A 17211-nucleotide genomic window follows, 5' to 3' on the forward strand; every position below is an offset into this window, starting at 1 on the left:
GATTCAAAGTGTTAAAAACTAGACTCGAAGATATTACATTTGATAGGTTGTACATCACATAACTCCTTATATATATGTAGATACTCTCATCTTAAGTTAGGTCTTGTACCGAAACCTAACAAATCGATCCGGAATGACCTCAAATTTTGTACACAAGTCGTAAATGACATAACGAAGCTATTCAAATTTTCGAAATCGAAGTCCAAGTCCGATACATCAAGGTCAACTCCCGGTCGACATTTTTCTTAAAATCTTCCATTTTCCAATTTTCGCCAAAATGCGTCGAATTATCCTACAGACTTTCAAATCCAAATCCGGACATACGCCTAAGTCCGAAATCACCATACGAAACTATTGACATTATAAAAATCCCATTCGAGAGTCGTTTGCTCACAAGTCAAACTCCGGTCAACTCTTTTCAACTTAAGGCTTCCAACATAGAATTTATTCTTGCGAACTAATCCCGAAATACCTGAAAATTAAAATCGGCGATTCACACACGTCATATGAAGCTATTCAAGACTTCAAATAGTTGGAAGGAGTGTAAATGTTTAAAATAACAAGTCGGGTCATTACAGTAAGAAAAATGGAGTTTTTAATAAATCAATTTTATTGACTAGTTTAGAATATTTTAAATCATGTTCAATAGTCGGAGAATAAATTTCATTTTTTAAAAAATCAATTTGTTTGACTTTTGCAGAAATATTATTATACATCATTTCATTTAAAAATCTTTGGACTAGTTGAGTTATAAACTCAAAAATAATTTTCTTATTATTAAAAGTATCTGAAAAACTTCTAGAATCCTAGTTAGTAAAAGGAATTAACTTATGAAAGAAAGGTACTACTAATATTACATCTTGGGAGATATCTTTTACCAAAACAAAACTTTCAGGAATACAAACATCGTTTTGGCAAATATAAGCTTTAGGTAATTTGTAAAAAAATACCCATTTGACCACCACTAGCATTTTTTAATTTATGAGTGGTTTTATAAAAATATCGTGAAGGTATTACTCCTTTTATACAACTCAAATCTGCTCTACTATCAAATAAAATAGTGAATTCTCTTTTAAAATTATAATCGATTAAAAGAGTTATTTTGATTAAAAACTTTTGAGTAGTAAAGTATTGGAGTTTTTGCAAAAATTCATTTTCTTCAAAATCAATGGCTCCTAGGAATTCATCCTTATCAACATATGCTAATGTATTAACATCGTCACCTTTGTCAGTAATATCAATACCGAATCCTTTCTCAGTGTTAGAATTTTCTAATTTGAAAATTCTTTTGTCTAAGGCTACATTGGAAGCCTTTAACTCTGAGATTTCTTTTTTGAGATTATTAATCTCTATTCCTAAATTTTGGACAGTAGCCAGTCTATCAGGCAATGATTTTTCTCTAATCATTTTCTTGATATCCGACATAATATAAGGTCCCTTTCGAGATGGAATCTCTGTAGAAGAAATTTCTTCTATCTTTGTACCTACTTCTGAAGTTGTAGGTATCTTATCTAAGATCTACGATCTTAATTCAGGATCCTTAATAACCCTTAGCAATTCTATAATATTGTCATTAGTTAAGACATTGATATTCATGTCTTTAAATTGGGAATAGATATTATAAAGGTCATCATCAGACAATAATGTTTTGAGCATTGTCCCTCGTTACAGGGTCCTTGCTCATCTTCAGAAGAGGAGATATAATTCTCTTCTTGAAGGACTCGTAAATCTTCATCAGTAGATGATTCTCTATCACTATTCTCAGGACTATTATCCGGAGAGGAATTTAATAAAATCTTATACAAAGAATCTTTAATGCTATCATCTAAATCAAGACTCATGATTTTATCTTTGACTTTGCAGTCTTTGGTATAATGTCCTACCCTACCACACTTATAACATGCCTGAGGGTTTTTTGCTTTTATAAAATTCTTTTTTGCTTTATGAAAATCTTTTCTTCTTTTAGTTTTTTCAAACCTTTTTTCAGAAGATCCTTTTCTCTTATTATGAAATTCTTTTCTCTTATGAGAATGTTTTTTCTTTGCAGGAATATCAATAGCAAATTGTTCACAAAATTTCCCTAATTGTTGTCTCTCATTGAGACGGTGTCTCTTAATCTCTTGATTTAACTTAATCTCATTACATAAAGCTAAATCTTCTTGAGTGCATACACTAAATAATTTATCGTATGAATACTGATTATAATCAATACTCATTGTTGTTCTTCTAAGGATTTTTCTAACCCTTTCAGCAAAAAGTGAAGGGAGTCCATCGATAAATTTGGACTTCTAATGAGTGCTATTACATTCTGGTAATTCAATGAATCTAGAAAGGAAAACATCTTTATACCATCTAAAAGATGTTAAGGTTTTACACCTAAGATTTTGGAGCATGGTTCTAATGGTTTCACTATTATCTGACCATCTTCCAGAAAAATATTCTATAATATTCATGATTAAAGAATAAACAGTATTCTGGACATCTTGTCCATCTTCCTGTTTAACAGAATTCATAATAATATGTCTCTGGTTAGTAGTAAGATAATTATCCCACCAACCTTTAAGTTGACCAGTGAAATCGGCTACTATCATTTCTGCTATAGCCTTTTCAATATTCTTATTAACTTTACAGATTGTGTTGTACATAAGCATTCTATGTACTATTGTATAAATCTGTCTATCTGTAAGGTCATCTATGTTCCATTCATAGATGTTTGTGCCACTATAACCTTGATGATAGTGGTCACTATCAAGTTCTTCTAGGAGAACATCTTGTGGAGTTGGTCTAGGATAGTAGAACATCCTTTGGACTGGTTTTTCAGCATATTTTTCAGAGATTTTATTAATCTCGTCTGAGACTCTCAGTCTCTTATCTTCATCAGATAAATGCTCTAAATTTAGAGGACTAACTCTAAATTCTTCAAACTTCTTCTCTAATAATTATTCCAGGACTTCAAGATTATTAATCTTAAAGTCTTTGACCTCAGGAGGAGGTTGGATACTAGCAGTAGCAATTTGCTCTTTACACTTAGTATCCTTTTTAGATATTTTTTGGACTTCAGCTATAAGCTTGTCCAATCTTTCATGTATAGAAGCAATTTGTTCACCTAGAATACTAATATAAATATTAGTATAATTATTCTGTGTGAGCATAGTATTCAAATTCTTAGCAGTTATAACAGCGGTATCATTTTCAAATAATTTCGAAAAAGCAGTGAAATAAACTACTTTATCTTTTTCTCCTATTTGAAAAGACTGTTGTGGTGGAAAAACTGATTTGGTAATTTCTCCACTAGTGAGCTTATAATCTCTTTCTAACATAGAAATATAGTTATGAACATACTTCGACATAAACCATGGGACAAAAGCAAATATTTTATTATGTTTGCTAATATCATTATAAAAATCATCTTGAAAGAAAGTTCTCATATCTTTATTAAAGTTATCAAAGAACCAATTCCTGAAAAGTTCTCATCTGAATTTTTTAAATTCTTCACAAATTAATTTTCTTACCGGTAAACCCGGAATAAAATCTATTTGGTTTTTATCCATTAAAACCATTTGAAAAATCCATTTCGGATGCAGTTGGGTCAGGATCCGAATTAACCTTAACAATATTATCCTGACTGATTTTAATATGATCAATCCTATTATTATCTCTAATTTGTGAAGTAGAGGCTCTAGATGGAAAATCTACCATATAATCAATTGGAGAAATATAAGATGAGTTGGATCTAGTTAGTCTAGATGATGAAATCATATTATCAATTTGAACGGGTTCATTGAACCTGATCTTAACAGTTCTATCTGAGGTTTGTTCGATTTCTGTAACCTCAGAATTACCGGTGTTTTGAGAAGCTATTGCTTCCTCTATGACCCATTCTGTGGGAAAATCAATTTCGTCCCATTTAATAAGTCTTATGGTAGTAACTTTAGATCTACCAAAATTAGTTTCTATTAAAATAGTTTCATTTTTAAAATTCATAATTTTGCACATAGGATTTAAAGTATATAAAGGTTTATAATAAATCCTATAACATATGCATATAACTTCTGTGCCAGACAGATAATTATAACCATGTAATTTGATACTTAAAATTAAAGCATTTAACGAATTTTCATCATTCAAAAAAATTTGTAGATTCAGATAAGCATTAAAATAAACCGGGCCATAAGCTAAACTGGTCTGTACAGTCCCTATAAGGGATTTCTTCCGGTTCTTGTTTTTGCCATCTCTGAGAGCTGCTATAAAGCTTTCAAGTAAGCCTCTTAAAGTAAGTGGCTTGAAGGCAACTTGTATTAAACTTATATGCATGAATCTATGTGTGTCCCTGTAAGGGGCTAAGTCACTTTCAAATAATAATCTAAAGATAGCATGGTCACTATCTGCGGTGATCGTCTCTTCAGTAGTTTTAACTACTTGTTTTAAACCTAGTTTCTCAAAGGTTCCTAATTGGTATATAACCTTAGGTTGGATTCTAGGAATTGTCCATTTATTAAATAAGTCTAATTGTTGGGGCAATTCATATTCTACTTTCCTACTGTTTTTAACAGTAGTCTTTTTCCTATTGATATTCATTAAGGAAAATAGTGTTAAACTTAGCACCTATTTCTTTGTGTTAACTGGCTCTGATACCAAGGGAGATACAGGATCGCTTCCAATGGGGCTTTAGGAATAAATTACAAGAACACCAACCCTGGCTAGTTACAATCCCAACAGAAAACTCTAAACCACGATCCTCCTTACAACCCTTTCACGCCTCACCCTCGGCTTAACGGGTCAACTGAGGACCACCGGTTATGTTCCCATAACCAGGGTTTACTGTCAAAATTAATAACTGCATGGACTATATAGTTCTTGACCTAGAGTACCATCGGGGTGATACAGTAAAACTCCTAAGAACAAAACATGCCAACAAAGTAGATTAGTATGACTAAGTTTAACAATTAATTATTTAGCCTATCATTTAGGCTAAATGAGTATCTATATTATATTAACTATAAGAACAAATGAAATACATGAGACCGCCGGATTGTGGCCAAGTGACCTTTTTGATTTTTATTTCCAAAATAAAAATATTACAGAAAGAGAGATTTACAAGAGGATTCTTAGAGAGATGGAAGGTTTATGCTAGAGAGAGGGCAGAGTGTTTGGCTAAAGCCTGCTTCCCTTAATGAATTCTAACTCCTTATATAATGGAGTTCCTAACTTAAAACAAAATTAAAAAGTTAGATGGCCGACAAAGAAAAAGGAAAAGTAATAAAAACAATTAACTTTTCTAAAGTTGATTCCTTCGGTCCCGCTTCTTTATTAAAGTATTAGGTCCCGCTTGCTTTATTAAAGTCTTTTATTTTATTACCCCAATAATTTTGTTGGTGGGGCCTTTAGTCTTCTTCAAGCTTTTGCTTTCCCTTTATCATTTTTTGTTGTAGAAGATTCTTCTGCTCCTTCCTTCGTCTTCTTCAGGTATTCTTCAATTTCTTCTAAATTGACCGGTTCTTGCTGGCTTGATTGAGCTTCTCCTGCCATGCATGTTTCTTCTTCCGAGGTATTACCCAGAGAGGTTATGGACATATCATCACTTACTTCAATTTCGAAGTTTCTTGCCAAGTCCTTCTTTATTTCTTCAAAGTATGACGCTAGGATCTCTTTCTTGGAAAGGGCTCCTTTCTTCATTTGAAGTTTTCTAGTAACCTTCTGGAATGGACTTAATTCCTCCATTACCACCTCGGTTACCTCTGAATTGACATATTCTTCAATTTTGGCATGGATCTGCTCTATTAAGTCTTGACCATATGCTTTTCTATCTTTTTCGGATAAGAGTAATTTACTCCAGAATTTTGTATAAAAAATTTTGTTTAGGCTGGGAATTTCCTCTGTGGTATAACCAATTTCTACATCTCATTTCATTATCCAAGGGATTAAAAATTCTATAAAAAAATACATGGCTGCTATTCCATCATAAAAGATATTATCTTTTTGTAAAGAAATAATTTTGGGGGATATATCTACCCACTGAGTGTATAAACTCTTAAATAATGGAGGGAGTATTTCTAATGATGGCCCATATAATTTTCACCATTTACAGAACCAATTTGGGATCTGTTGTCCAAACATATTAGGGCATAATTTAATAATCCAAGAATGTTTCCTCTAAGGATTCTCATATAAAAAAGTTTTATTAAAACTTTCGATATAATCCAGTAATTGAATTTTACAACTACTTTCTGTTCAAGATGAGTATATTCTAACCATATAGATCGCTTTAAATATTGCTCTTTTGTACGTTAGTTATAAAGTTATACTTGTGCATATAATTTCGTGTACTATATGCTTGTGGACAAGTCTTAGCTATGTTTCAAAAAAATCAAAATTAGATCGTACTTTCATCTTCCCTTTTTTCTTTCATTTCTCAATTATAGTTTTAGGCTCTATAGTTTGCTTGTGTTTTGCTCTTAATATAGTTGGGCTAAGTTAAGATGGTTAATTATTAGGAATATTCAACAAAAATGAAAATCTAGTAATATGAACATATTTTAATTTAATTAATAAATTGATATTATAACATAAGGATTAAGTTTCATACATTACGAAATATTTGTAGCTCGGCTCCAAAGAAAAATCGATAAAACTTTAATTTTTTGTACACCTCGAAATTTGTTCACCAACCTGGAAACCTTTTTAGGTCCCTTGAAATATAGAGACGCCAGTTTTCACATATTTGGAAGGCTCCCTTTACATGGGCTTTGCATATGTCGTGATTAACATGGAGAAATTCAAAAATAATCGGATTTACAAGCGGTAATTGAAAAATAGTCACAGATTCAAAAGTAATTGAAATTTAGCCATTTTTCATGTAAAGATAAATCTGAACGAAAATACTGGTCAAAATCTGAAAAATATTCCAGCATAATATGCTGGAGTTCCAGTATAATATACCGGTTCAGCATAATATGCTGGAAGTTCATACACAGGTGCTCCAATTTCCAATATATTATGCTGGAACTTTTCGCATGTTGGAGTTCCAGCATAATATGCTGGAAGTTCATACACAAGTGCACAAATCTCCAGTATATTATGTTGGACCGGTCCGTATTGCAGTAAAATAGTGGCTATTTTTCAATAACTTTGCAAACGCTTGCTATTTTTTAATTATCAGTCCGAAAACTGGCTAGCCCGTGCTATTTTTACTGATTAACCGGACCTTGATCCAAGTCCTGTCCATCGAGCCCAAAGTTCATATCATAGACTTGCGTACTACTACGAACCCAAAGTCATAGGTTCTTTCCTAGAAACCTTGCAGGTTCAGCATTAGGCACTTTTAAGGCTGTCATTACAAGCATAGCCAGCAGTTTTAATGTATTTAAAATTTAATCACAATTTTAAAAAAGTCATTGTCCTTAAGTTTACTTTTTGCAGTGCAAACGTCAGGGCATTGTGGGTGTGTTTGGTACGAAGAAAAATATTTTTCGTAAAAAATGAATGGTTTTATCACTTATTTTCTATTGTTTGGTTGGTGAGTGAAAAACTTTTTTCGAAAAATATTTTCTAGTGTTTGGTTAGATAGTAAATATTTTTAGGAAAATATTTTTTTATGCTATTCTCCTCTACCCACCTTCCCCAAAATCATCATGTTTCTTATACCTTCTCCCCCCTCCCCAAAATATCATGTTTCAAAAGAACTAAAGTGTTACTTTACTTTTTCACAAAAGAACAGCGTTAAAATTTGAGCTCGATAACTAAAAAGAAAATACTATTTTTTTGTTGTAAAAGAAATTATTCTTTCTACAACAAAAAAAAATACTCATTTTGTTGAAATGAAAGAAAATATTTTTTCTACATCATGAAAGAAAGTACTCATTTTGTTGAAATAAAAGAAATTACTTTTTCTATATTGTGAAAAGAAAGTACTCGTTTTGTTGAAAAAAATACTTTTTCTATTTCAAGAAAAGAAAATACTTTGTTTGTTGAAATGAAAGAAAATATTTCTTCTACGTCATGAAAAGAAAATACGCGTTTTGTTAAAATGAAAGAAAATATTTTTTTTACATCATGACAAAAAGATACTCGTTTTGTTGAAATGAAAGAAAATATATTTTTTACATTTTGAAAAGAATATACTCATTTTGTTGAAATAAAAAAAAATACTCTATTTACAACATGAAAAGAAAGTACTCTTAATAATAATTCTATTAGGGTGAGTGATGGGTGAGGTTGGGGTGGGTGGGGTGTGGTGGGGTAGGGGTTGGGGTGGGGTGGGTAGGGGTGGTTTGGGGGCGGGATAGATGGGGTGGGTGGTTGGGTGGTGGGGATGGGGAATAGGGTGGAGAAGGTTGAAAAAGAGTTTTGAAAAATGTTTTCCCTTTCTTTGGATAGGAAAATATTTTCCTCCAATTGGAAAGAAATGAGTTCACGAGTAAAATATTTAAGTCAACCAAACATGAAATAATTAAAAATATTTTTAAAAAAATATTTTATTTCGTACCAAACACACCATGTGTTATTACAATTTGAACTTAAGCTATCTTGGAGTTCAGTTCTTGCAGTTCAAACTTCAAGCCATTGTCATGGAGTTCAAACTATGAATTCGTTACTCAATTTCCGCTTGTGATAAAATTTAAATTTTTTTCTGTACCGTTAAAATTTATAGACTAGAGAAGAATAATTTGTTAGTAAGTAAAATAGTAGTTAGCTTGTCAATATTTTAGATTTGTAGCATGTTAAGAAATTAATCAAAGCTATGACATAATCTTTTTAGAAATTGATGACGAGACAATCTAAAAAGATACGCGGAAGAATTAAAGTGGAGAAGAATAAAATTTATAATAGGCTTTAATTTCATTAATGCTATTTAACATAAACGACCATCAACTAATGTCATAAATCACAATTTATATTATTCTCATTCTATTATTATTGTGGTTTGACCTATGCATTTTTTTGTACGCCTCGACTAAACCTCAATTTAATAAAAAGGAAAAAGGGAAAATGATCATTATACAATTTTTTATTTTAACGCCGGTCCAGGCCCAGGACCGACCTGGGACCGCGGGCCAAACGGGTCAGGACCGTTTGGCCCGATTTTAGTGGGCTTGGGCCGGTCTCGCGGGCCGATCCTATGATTTTGGCCCGTCAGGCCCGGGACCGTTTAGCCCGCCAGAGCCCGGGACCGGTCCGGTCCCTTAACGGGCCAAACGGTCCCAACGGCTATTTTTTTTAAAAAAAAAATATATATATATATATAGCCGTTGGGCTGTCAAAAATAGTTGTTGGCTATTTTATAAATAGCCATTTAACCCCCCCGAACTTTGTTTTAATCCCAAACTTTTTATAATTACACTTTTTCCCTATTTTCAACTATAAATACCCTATCATTCTTTCTTTTTTTCTTACAAAATTATCAATTTATCACAATCACTCTCTAATATATATATATTACACATTTAATATATATACTATACTATACTATACTATACTATACTATATATATATCTTATATATAATATATAAGATGTATATATAGCTTATCGAATATAGTTTATTACTTATCGAATATATATATATATATATATATATATATATATATATATATATATATATATATATATATTATATTTAATATATATACTATACTATATTATACTATACTATATATACATCTTATATATAGTATATAAGATGTATATATATAGCTTATCGAATATAGCTTATATATATATACTATATATACATTTAATATATATACTATACTATATATACATCTTATATATAGTATATAAGATGTATATATAGCTTATCGAATATAGCTTATATATATATATATACTATATATACATCTTATATCGATATACTATATATACATCTTATATACTATATATATTCGATATTAAATATTGAATATTAAAATTTAGGTCACAATTCTATAATAAAATTTACAAAGCATTGTCTTAGATATTTTTTTTAACATCCTTTTGTCTCTAATATCTATTTAATTTTTTTTGTTTTTTCAAAATATGTTGGGCCCACTTAGCCCACTTAGCCCGCGGGCCGGGACCATTTAGCCCGGTCCCGGGCCGGTCCTTACAAAAAGCCCGTTTAGGCCCGGGACCGTTTGATCCGTTTAATTTGGGACCGATCCGGGACCATTTGGACCGGCCCACTTGGCCCGTTTAGGTCCGGGACCGGCCCACTTGCCAGCCCTAGTCACACCTCCTTTTTCTGGGTGATTGTGGAAAGGAAGGATTTTTTTCAATATAAGTGGAATTATTGAAAATGGATTGATTTTATTTATTTTTTAAGAGTCGCCACTTGGAATAATTTATTTATGGTGTTCCAAGTCGTGGGTTTATTTTAGAATCCCAATTCAAGAAAAAGTTTGAAAGTCAGCAAAATACATAAAACCGGATAAGGAATTCTGTTAACCCGAGAAAAGGTGCGAGACACTCTCGAATTTTGTGATTTTGACACGGTCGCTTTATTAATTATACTCAGCTTATTACCTTATTATTACGCATTTTAAAACCTATGTGTATTTTTATCCTTTACCGCTTTTAATTGTATGTTTTAAGTAATTATGGAATTTGTTTTAAACAAGTTACTATTCGTACACTTGTCGTTTTGTATACATTGTAAATCGCGCCACGCGAAACGCACCCGCGATTTACAACATGTTTATTGTTAATTTATTTGAAGTTGTAGGGTCAAGCCGCGCGAACGCGCACTTGAGTTTGGGATTACGTGTCATAATTATGCCACGAAAATCATACCCATAACTGCGACAATTCATTTAATAGCGTGCCTAAAGCAACTACGAATGTTCAAGAGTTGATTAATTACTAAGTTTAAGATTAATTGTAAAGTCCCTGAGTTATAGGATTTATTATGGTAAAGTATGTCACATATACTTTGCAGGCCATAATCAGGCAATAATTTAACTGAAACAACACTAAAGGAATTCCAAGTTAAGTGACACCATTTCAGTTCTCAAGTTACACTTAAAGCACGGCTAATTAACAATCGACTAAACACATGATCAACAAATGAAATTTTCTCAAAGGAAAAGAGGATTCCAATCTAGATTTTGGCTTAAGCACACAACTTTATCAGCAAGGATAGATAGATATAATAGTTATAACACAATGAACACACATGCTTAGACATAATCATGAAGTCAACATTTCATTCATCAATTTCATATCCAACAGATTGTCACAAGGAAGAAGTCATACAAACCTAGTAGCAGAACCAATGAACTTGACAAAGCAAAAGTGAAAGATGAAAACCCAACCAGCATTGAACAGCAACAGACTTTAAGTTAAACAAAAAGTTTTCATAAATTTGAATACTGCTCGAAATCTCCAAGCTGAACTTCCAGCTTTGTTTTAGGAAAAATCAATGTAGAAAATTAGTGTCAAAGTGAGAAAGAATTCTAGATTTTTGAGGGTTTTTTCCGTGTGTTCTTTTCTGTAGAGAACCCTTCTATTATATAGAGTATATGAGTGCATTCAAATAGAGATGTGGGAGGTTCTAGAAAGGAATATGTCGGCCCTTCCTAAAATACAGGAAAATAGCATCTTTTTGAAACTGAAATGGACAGATGTCTCTTTTAGATATTTTTCTTATTTTTTTTTAAACCTTTAGCTTCTGAAAATCAACTCTTTTACCTCAAACTTGACCTAATTTTTTTGTTTTATTGCATTTTACTCCCTCACCCTATCCCTAGAACCTTCTCAAGCAGCTACATATAATATTCCTTCAGATTTAATTCCTAAAGTGCCCTCTAAATGTCATGTTAATTGTCAATCATCAATACTCTAAGCCTATATCGAATGGCTTTTATTATTAAGCATTAATCTAATCCTAAAGAGAACAGAATCAAAAGACAACAATTAACAAGATCAAGAAAGAAAAAAAACGCAGCCTAAAAGACTGAATTATCGAACACACATTATGTGACCTAACAAACATACATATTCATTATTGACACAATTAAACTTTATAAGAAGTCCTACAGTATTGAGATTAGGAAGCTAATTAATAATAAAACGGATTAATTACTAACAATTATTTTTATTTTTGATAGAGATAAGGTAAAAGGAGGTGAATATGAGGAAACAAACTGAAACTAAAGAGAAACATGATGAGAGTTATACGTGCGGGCACTACATGACTGAAAATAATTTGGAAGAAAAACGGGCCGACCAACAAAACTCGAACGGATTCTGTGGCTTTGAAATGAATCGAAGCTAATGTAGTTCGATTGCTCTCATTAAGAGCAATCGATTCACGTGAGTTTCAAGCCAAAATGCATGGCAAATCATGAAGAATCAGAGAGTAACAAAACTTAATTTTTCTGGAATTTTAGATCTGTAATTTATTGATTTTGGTGAAGATTTCAGAGAAAATAGTAAGGGGTTTGGATTGAGGAGGAGTTGGAGATTGTGGGGTAAAAATTTGGGGTTGTTTGTAGTGGTCGCCACCGGTCAGAGGGGTTTGGGGATTTAGGGCGGCTAGGTTTTGGAATGGGAGATGATAGAGGTGAGAATGAAAGGGTTTTGGGGGTTGGGGGGTGTTCAGTCACTTTTAAGGGGTGTGGGGGTTAGTTCCCAGCCATTGGATCATACTTGATCCAAAGGCTGAAATTAGTAGGCTCAGAAACGACGTTGTTTAGGCGTCTGAAGGGGAATGGGCTAGGTATGGCTTGGGCTCAACACGGATCTAAGGTAAAAATTAAATTTGGGCCCCGACCCAAGCTGGCACGAACGAAATTAGAAGACCAAATAGCCTACTTCTTTGCTTTTCTTTTTTTTTTCTTTTGGTTTTAAATTCTAAACAAAAATAATTAAAATCCTAACTTAAATCTAATTTACAAAATTAATCTGCTTACTATTTCTAATATTTAAATAATTAACTAACTTAAAACTAATGAAAGGAAATTACTAATTTAAAACTAAAAGCTAAAAATGTAAAATGACTATGGTATTTTTGTGATTTTTCATTTAATAATGCAACTAATAAACATAATTAAATCCTAAAACTGCAAATAAAACCTAAAATGCTATGCAATGAAGATTTCAGATATTTTTTGGTATTTTCTTATGATTTTAAGATATTAAATATGCAACTAAATACAAACAACAATTAACAGGAAATTCCTAGAAATTCTATGAAAAATTAAAACAATTAGGAAAAAAAATCTATTTTTGTGGATTTTATAGGAGTATTTTTCGTAGGGAAAATATTACGTGCTCACAGCTGCCCCTCTTTGCTCGAAAACATGAAGAGTTTTCGGGCAAAGATAAAGTGAGCAATTACGAGCAATTTTTGCCCGTTGGATACTCCATGGGAAGCGTTTTTGAAAGAGCTTGACTGAACCTTGCTTCAAAGGTTGCCTACATATCCTTGGCTATAAAGGAATCAGGTTAGTGTAGTTCTGAAAACTTTGGTAGCTGGGACTACCGAAAAGTTATGGCTTCACTGCTGTTACTGCTTGTTGAACCCCTTATTACACCAAAAATAAAAAATAAAAAGAAACTAAACAAGTCTATCAGCTATAAATTACAAGATTCCTATCTATAAGTCTTCTGAAACTTGATCTTGAATCTTCTACAGTCCTATTGTGCCTCTCGAACTATCGACTCGCATTCTTGAGGCGAGCTTCTGCTACTTCTAACTCGAATTCACCCTATTCTTCAGGCGGGCTCCTGCTACTGACTTGAAACTTGAAGTGAATTCTGAAATGACTTCCCTCGTTCTCCGGGTGGGCACCTGCTACTGACATGAAACTTGAAGTGAATTCTGAAATGACTGCCATCGTTCTCCAGGTGGGCGCCTGCCACTGACTTGAACTTGAAATGAATTCCCTCATTCTCCAGGTGGGCGCCTGCTACTGACTTGAACTTGCAATGAATTCTGAAATGAATACCCTCGTTCTCCAAGTGGGCGCCTGCAACTGACTTGAACTTGAAATGAATTCCCTCATTCTCCAGGTGGGCGCCTGCTACTGACTTGAAATTTGAAATAACTCTGAAAGGAATTCCATCGTTCTCCATGTGGGCGCCTGCTATTGATTTGAAATTTGAAATAACTCTGAAAAGAATTCTCTCGTTCTCCAGGCGGGCGCCTGCTATTAACTTGAAAATTGAAATAACTCTGAAATGAATTCCCTCGTTCTCCAGGTGGGCGCCTGCTACTGACTTGAACTTGAAATAGATTCCCTCGTTCTCCAAGTGGGCACATGCTACTGATTTGAACTTTAAATAAATTTCCTGGTTCTCCAGGTAGGTGCCTGCAATCACAACAAAATAGACAAAACAAAATAAATTTTCTGAACTATGCTTTCCTCATGGGGGATCCTCGCGAATGACCAAATCTTCCTGCCCTTGTTTCAATCAAAGGAAATTTTGTGAGTTTGAAAATATGGTGGTTAGTTTGTGGAATCGTTGCTGGAGGTGTCCGCTTTTGCTACTGCCATGCTTCATTTTGATTAGTTGATTTGGACTGACAAAGATTTTTTGACCTTCTGATCGAACCTTGACCACAAAAATCTCTGGATGACCCGAATCCCTTACACTCACTTGTTGTATTGCGTTTTCATGCTGACAATTGTTGAGCCTTTGTATTTTCTCAAAATTCAAGATTCACTTGATCACTTGAACTTCAGTTATCACCATATTGCTCCTTCTGAATCATCTTATTTATGATGTGCTCAACCAAACTTTGCCTTATACAATCAAGAAGCCGGTAGTAGGCTTTGAAGTCCTTTCTTGCTTGCTTTAACAAAACTTACTTGAAAGAAACACAAAGAAATAGAACCAAAAGAACAAAGTGAAGTGATTTTTGGCAAAAGAAACAAAAGAAAGGTATGAATGAAGATGTCTATTCGGATGAGAGAGGAAAAGAGACTTATCTGAGTGAAGCAACTGGCTCCAATAATCATGACATGCATTTCGGATTGATCAGCCTAAATCCGTCCAACCAATCACACTTTCAGTTCATGTCATGTCTCCATAATTCAAAAATCGAGCTTTCAATGATCTAATTTCTCTGTAAACTCACGAACCTCATTCGACTTGTAGTGCCCCGAAGGGTTTTCACTAACAAATCTCTCTCATTTATTCATCTCTCAACTCACTGTCGCCTTACGGTGCCTGCGAGAATTTTCACCAATAAGACTCTCTCGTTTTAAATTTTCTCTCAGCTCACCATCGCCTTACGGTGCCCGCGAGGGTTTTCACCAATAAGACTCTCTCATTGTTCATTTTTTCTTGTGCCCATGATCAAAGTGTTACCCATAATGTAAATCATACCACTATCTCGCTTGACTTGGTATCCTCAAAGATTGATCGGAAGGTCTTTCTATGGACCGTATTGTAGGCTTTTGGATAGGGTCAGAAAGAAAGGGTGGCATGAAGGCTCAAGATAATTTAAGATGAAAGGGTTCAAAATTACAACTTTTGGAATCACATCTTTTGCAAAACTAAAACTTCTGCCCCATTTTCTTTGAGTCTTGGGAATTTTGGATTTTTATTTTGATGGGACCGAACCTCATAGTAAGGTTGCCTTCGTATCCTTAAAAGGAATCAGGTCGAACGTAGTTCAAACTAAAAGTTATTTTGTTTTTGTTGCTTTTTTCTCTTTTTTTCTTTTTCTTCTTTTTTCCTTCTTCTTTTTCTTTCTTTTCCTTTTTCTTCTTTCCTTTTTTTTTCTTTTATTTTCTTTCTTTCTATTTTCTAACTCTACTTCTGATTTCAAAAGAGGGGTATGAAAGAAAATAAATAAGTCTCAAAAGGGATAACAAAGGGTAAAAGTGTTTGGGGTAGCAGAATAAAATACCTTCGTCATTCCAAATTTGAGCATGCCAAGTACAAAATGCAATTGAAGATATGCAAAAAAATCAAACATAATATCTCTTGACTGCATCAAAATTGATAGTCATATACACACATTTGCCTTCTATATCTGTTAAATATAAAGCACCACTGGGTAACACTTTTGCCACAACGAACGACCCTTCCTAGTTTGGGGTGAACTTGCCTTTAGCTTCAGCCTGATGTGGAAGGATATGTTTCAATACTAGCTGGCCCACTACAAATTTTCGGGGATGCACCTTCTTGTTGTATGCTCTCGCCATTCTTTTCTAATATAATTGATCATGACATACTGCTGCCAATCTTTTCTCATCAATCAAACTCAACTGCTCTAGCCGGGTTTTGACCCACTCACCATCATCAATTTCAGCTTCCACAACGATCCGAAGGGATGGAATCTCAACTTTCGCAGATATAACTGCCTCAGTTCCATATACTAGCAAATAAGGAGTTGCACCTACTGAAGTGCGAACAATAGTGCGATAACCCAGTAAATCAAAAGGTAACTTTTTATGACATTGCCTGGAACCTTGCACCATCTTACGAAGTATCTTCTTTATGTTCTTGTTAGCAGCCTCAACAACTCTGTTTGCCTTAGGACGATACGGAGTGGAGTTTCGATGCATGATCTTGAACTGTTGGCATACCTCTTTCATCAAATGATTGTTGAGATTAACAGCATTGTCTGTGATGATTACCTTGGAAATTCCGAACCGGCAAATGATATTTGAATGAACAAAATCTACCACTGCCTTCTTGGTCACGAACTTGAAAGTTACAGCTTCAACCCACTTGGTAAAGTAATCAATGGCCACCAGAATAAACCTATGCATGTTTGACGCTGCCGGCTCAATTGATCCAATGACATCCATGCCCCAAGCAACAAAGGGCCAAGGTGAAGACATTGTGTGCAACTCAGATGGCGGGGAATGAATCAAATCGCCGTGCACCTGGCATTGATGGCATTTGCGAACAAAGCTGATGCAATCTTGTTCCATGGTGAGCCAATAATAACCTGCTCGAAGTATCTTCTTTGCCAAGACATACCCATTCATATGCAGCCCGCAGACTCCGAAATGCACTTCTGCCATGATGGTCGAAGCTTGTTTAGCATCTATGCACCTTAGTAGTCCTAGATCTGGAGTCCTCTTGTACAAGATTCCCCCACTTAAGAAATATCCACTAGCCAGACGTCGAATGGTTCTCTTTTAATCACCTGTGGCATGTACCGGATATACCCCCGACTTGATTTATTCCTTGATATCATGGAACCAAGGTTCACAATCAAGTTCCTCTTCAACCACATTGTAATAGGCATGCTGATCACGGACTTGGATATGCA

General features: G+C 33.8%; 1 protein-coding gene across 1 annotated transcript; it reads right to left on the reverse strand.

The window, feature by feature from the left end:
- Window positions 1-1592: 1592 nt before the first annotated feature.
- On the reverse strand, window positions 1593-2216 carry LOC138905231 (uncharacterized). The gene has a single exon (XM_070193736.1). It carries the CDS (start codon window positions 2214-2216, stop codon window positions 1593-1595), a length of 624 nt encoding a protein of 207 aa, XP_070049837.1.
- Window positions 2217-17211: the final 14995 nt, after the last annotated feature.

The sequence above is a fragment of the Nicotiana tomentosiformis genome, chromosome 2 (assembly GCF_000390325.3).
Source record: "Nicotiana tomentosiformis chromosome 2, ASM39032v3, whole genome shotgun sequence".
Lineage (NCBI taxonomy): Eukaryota > Viridiplantae > Streptophyta > Magnoliopsida > Solanales > Solanaceae > Nicotiana > Nicotiana tomentosiformis.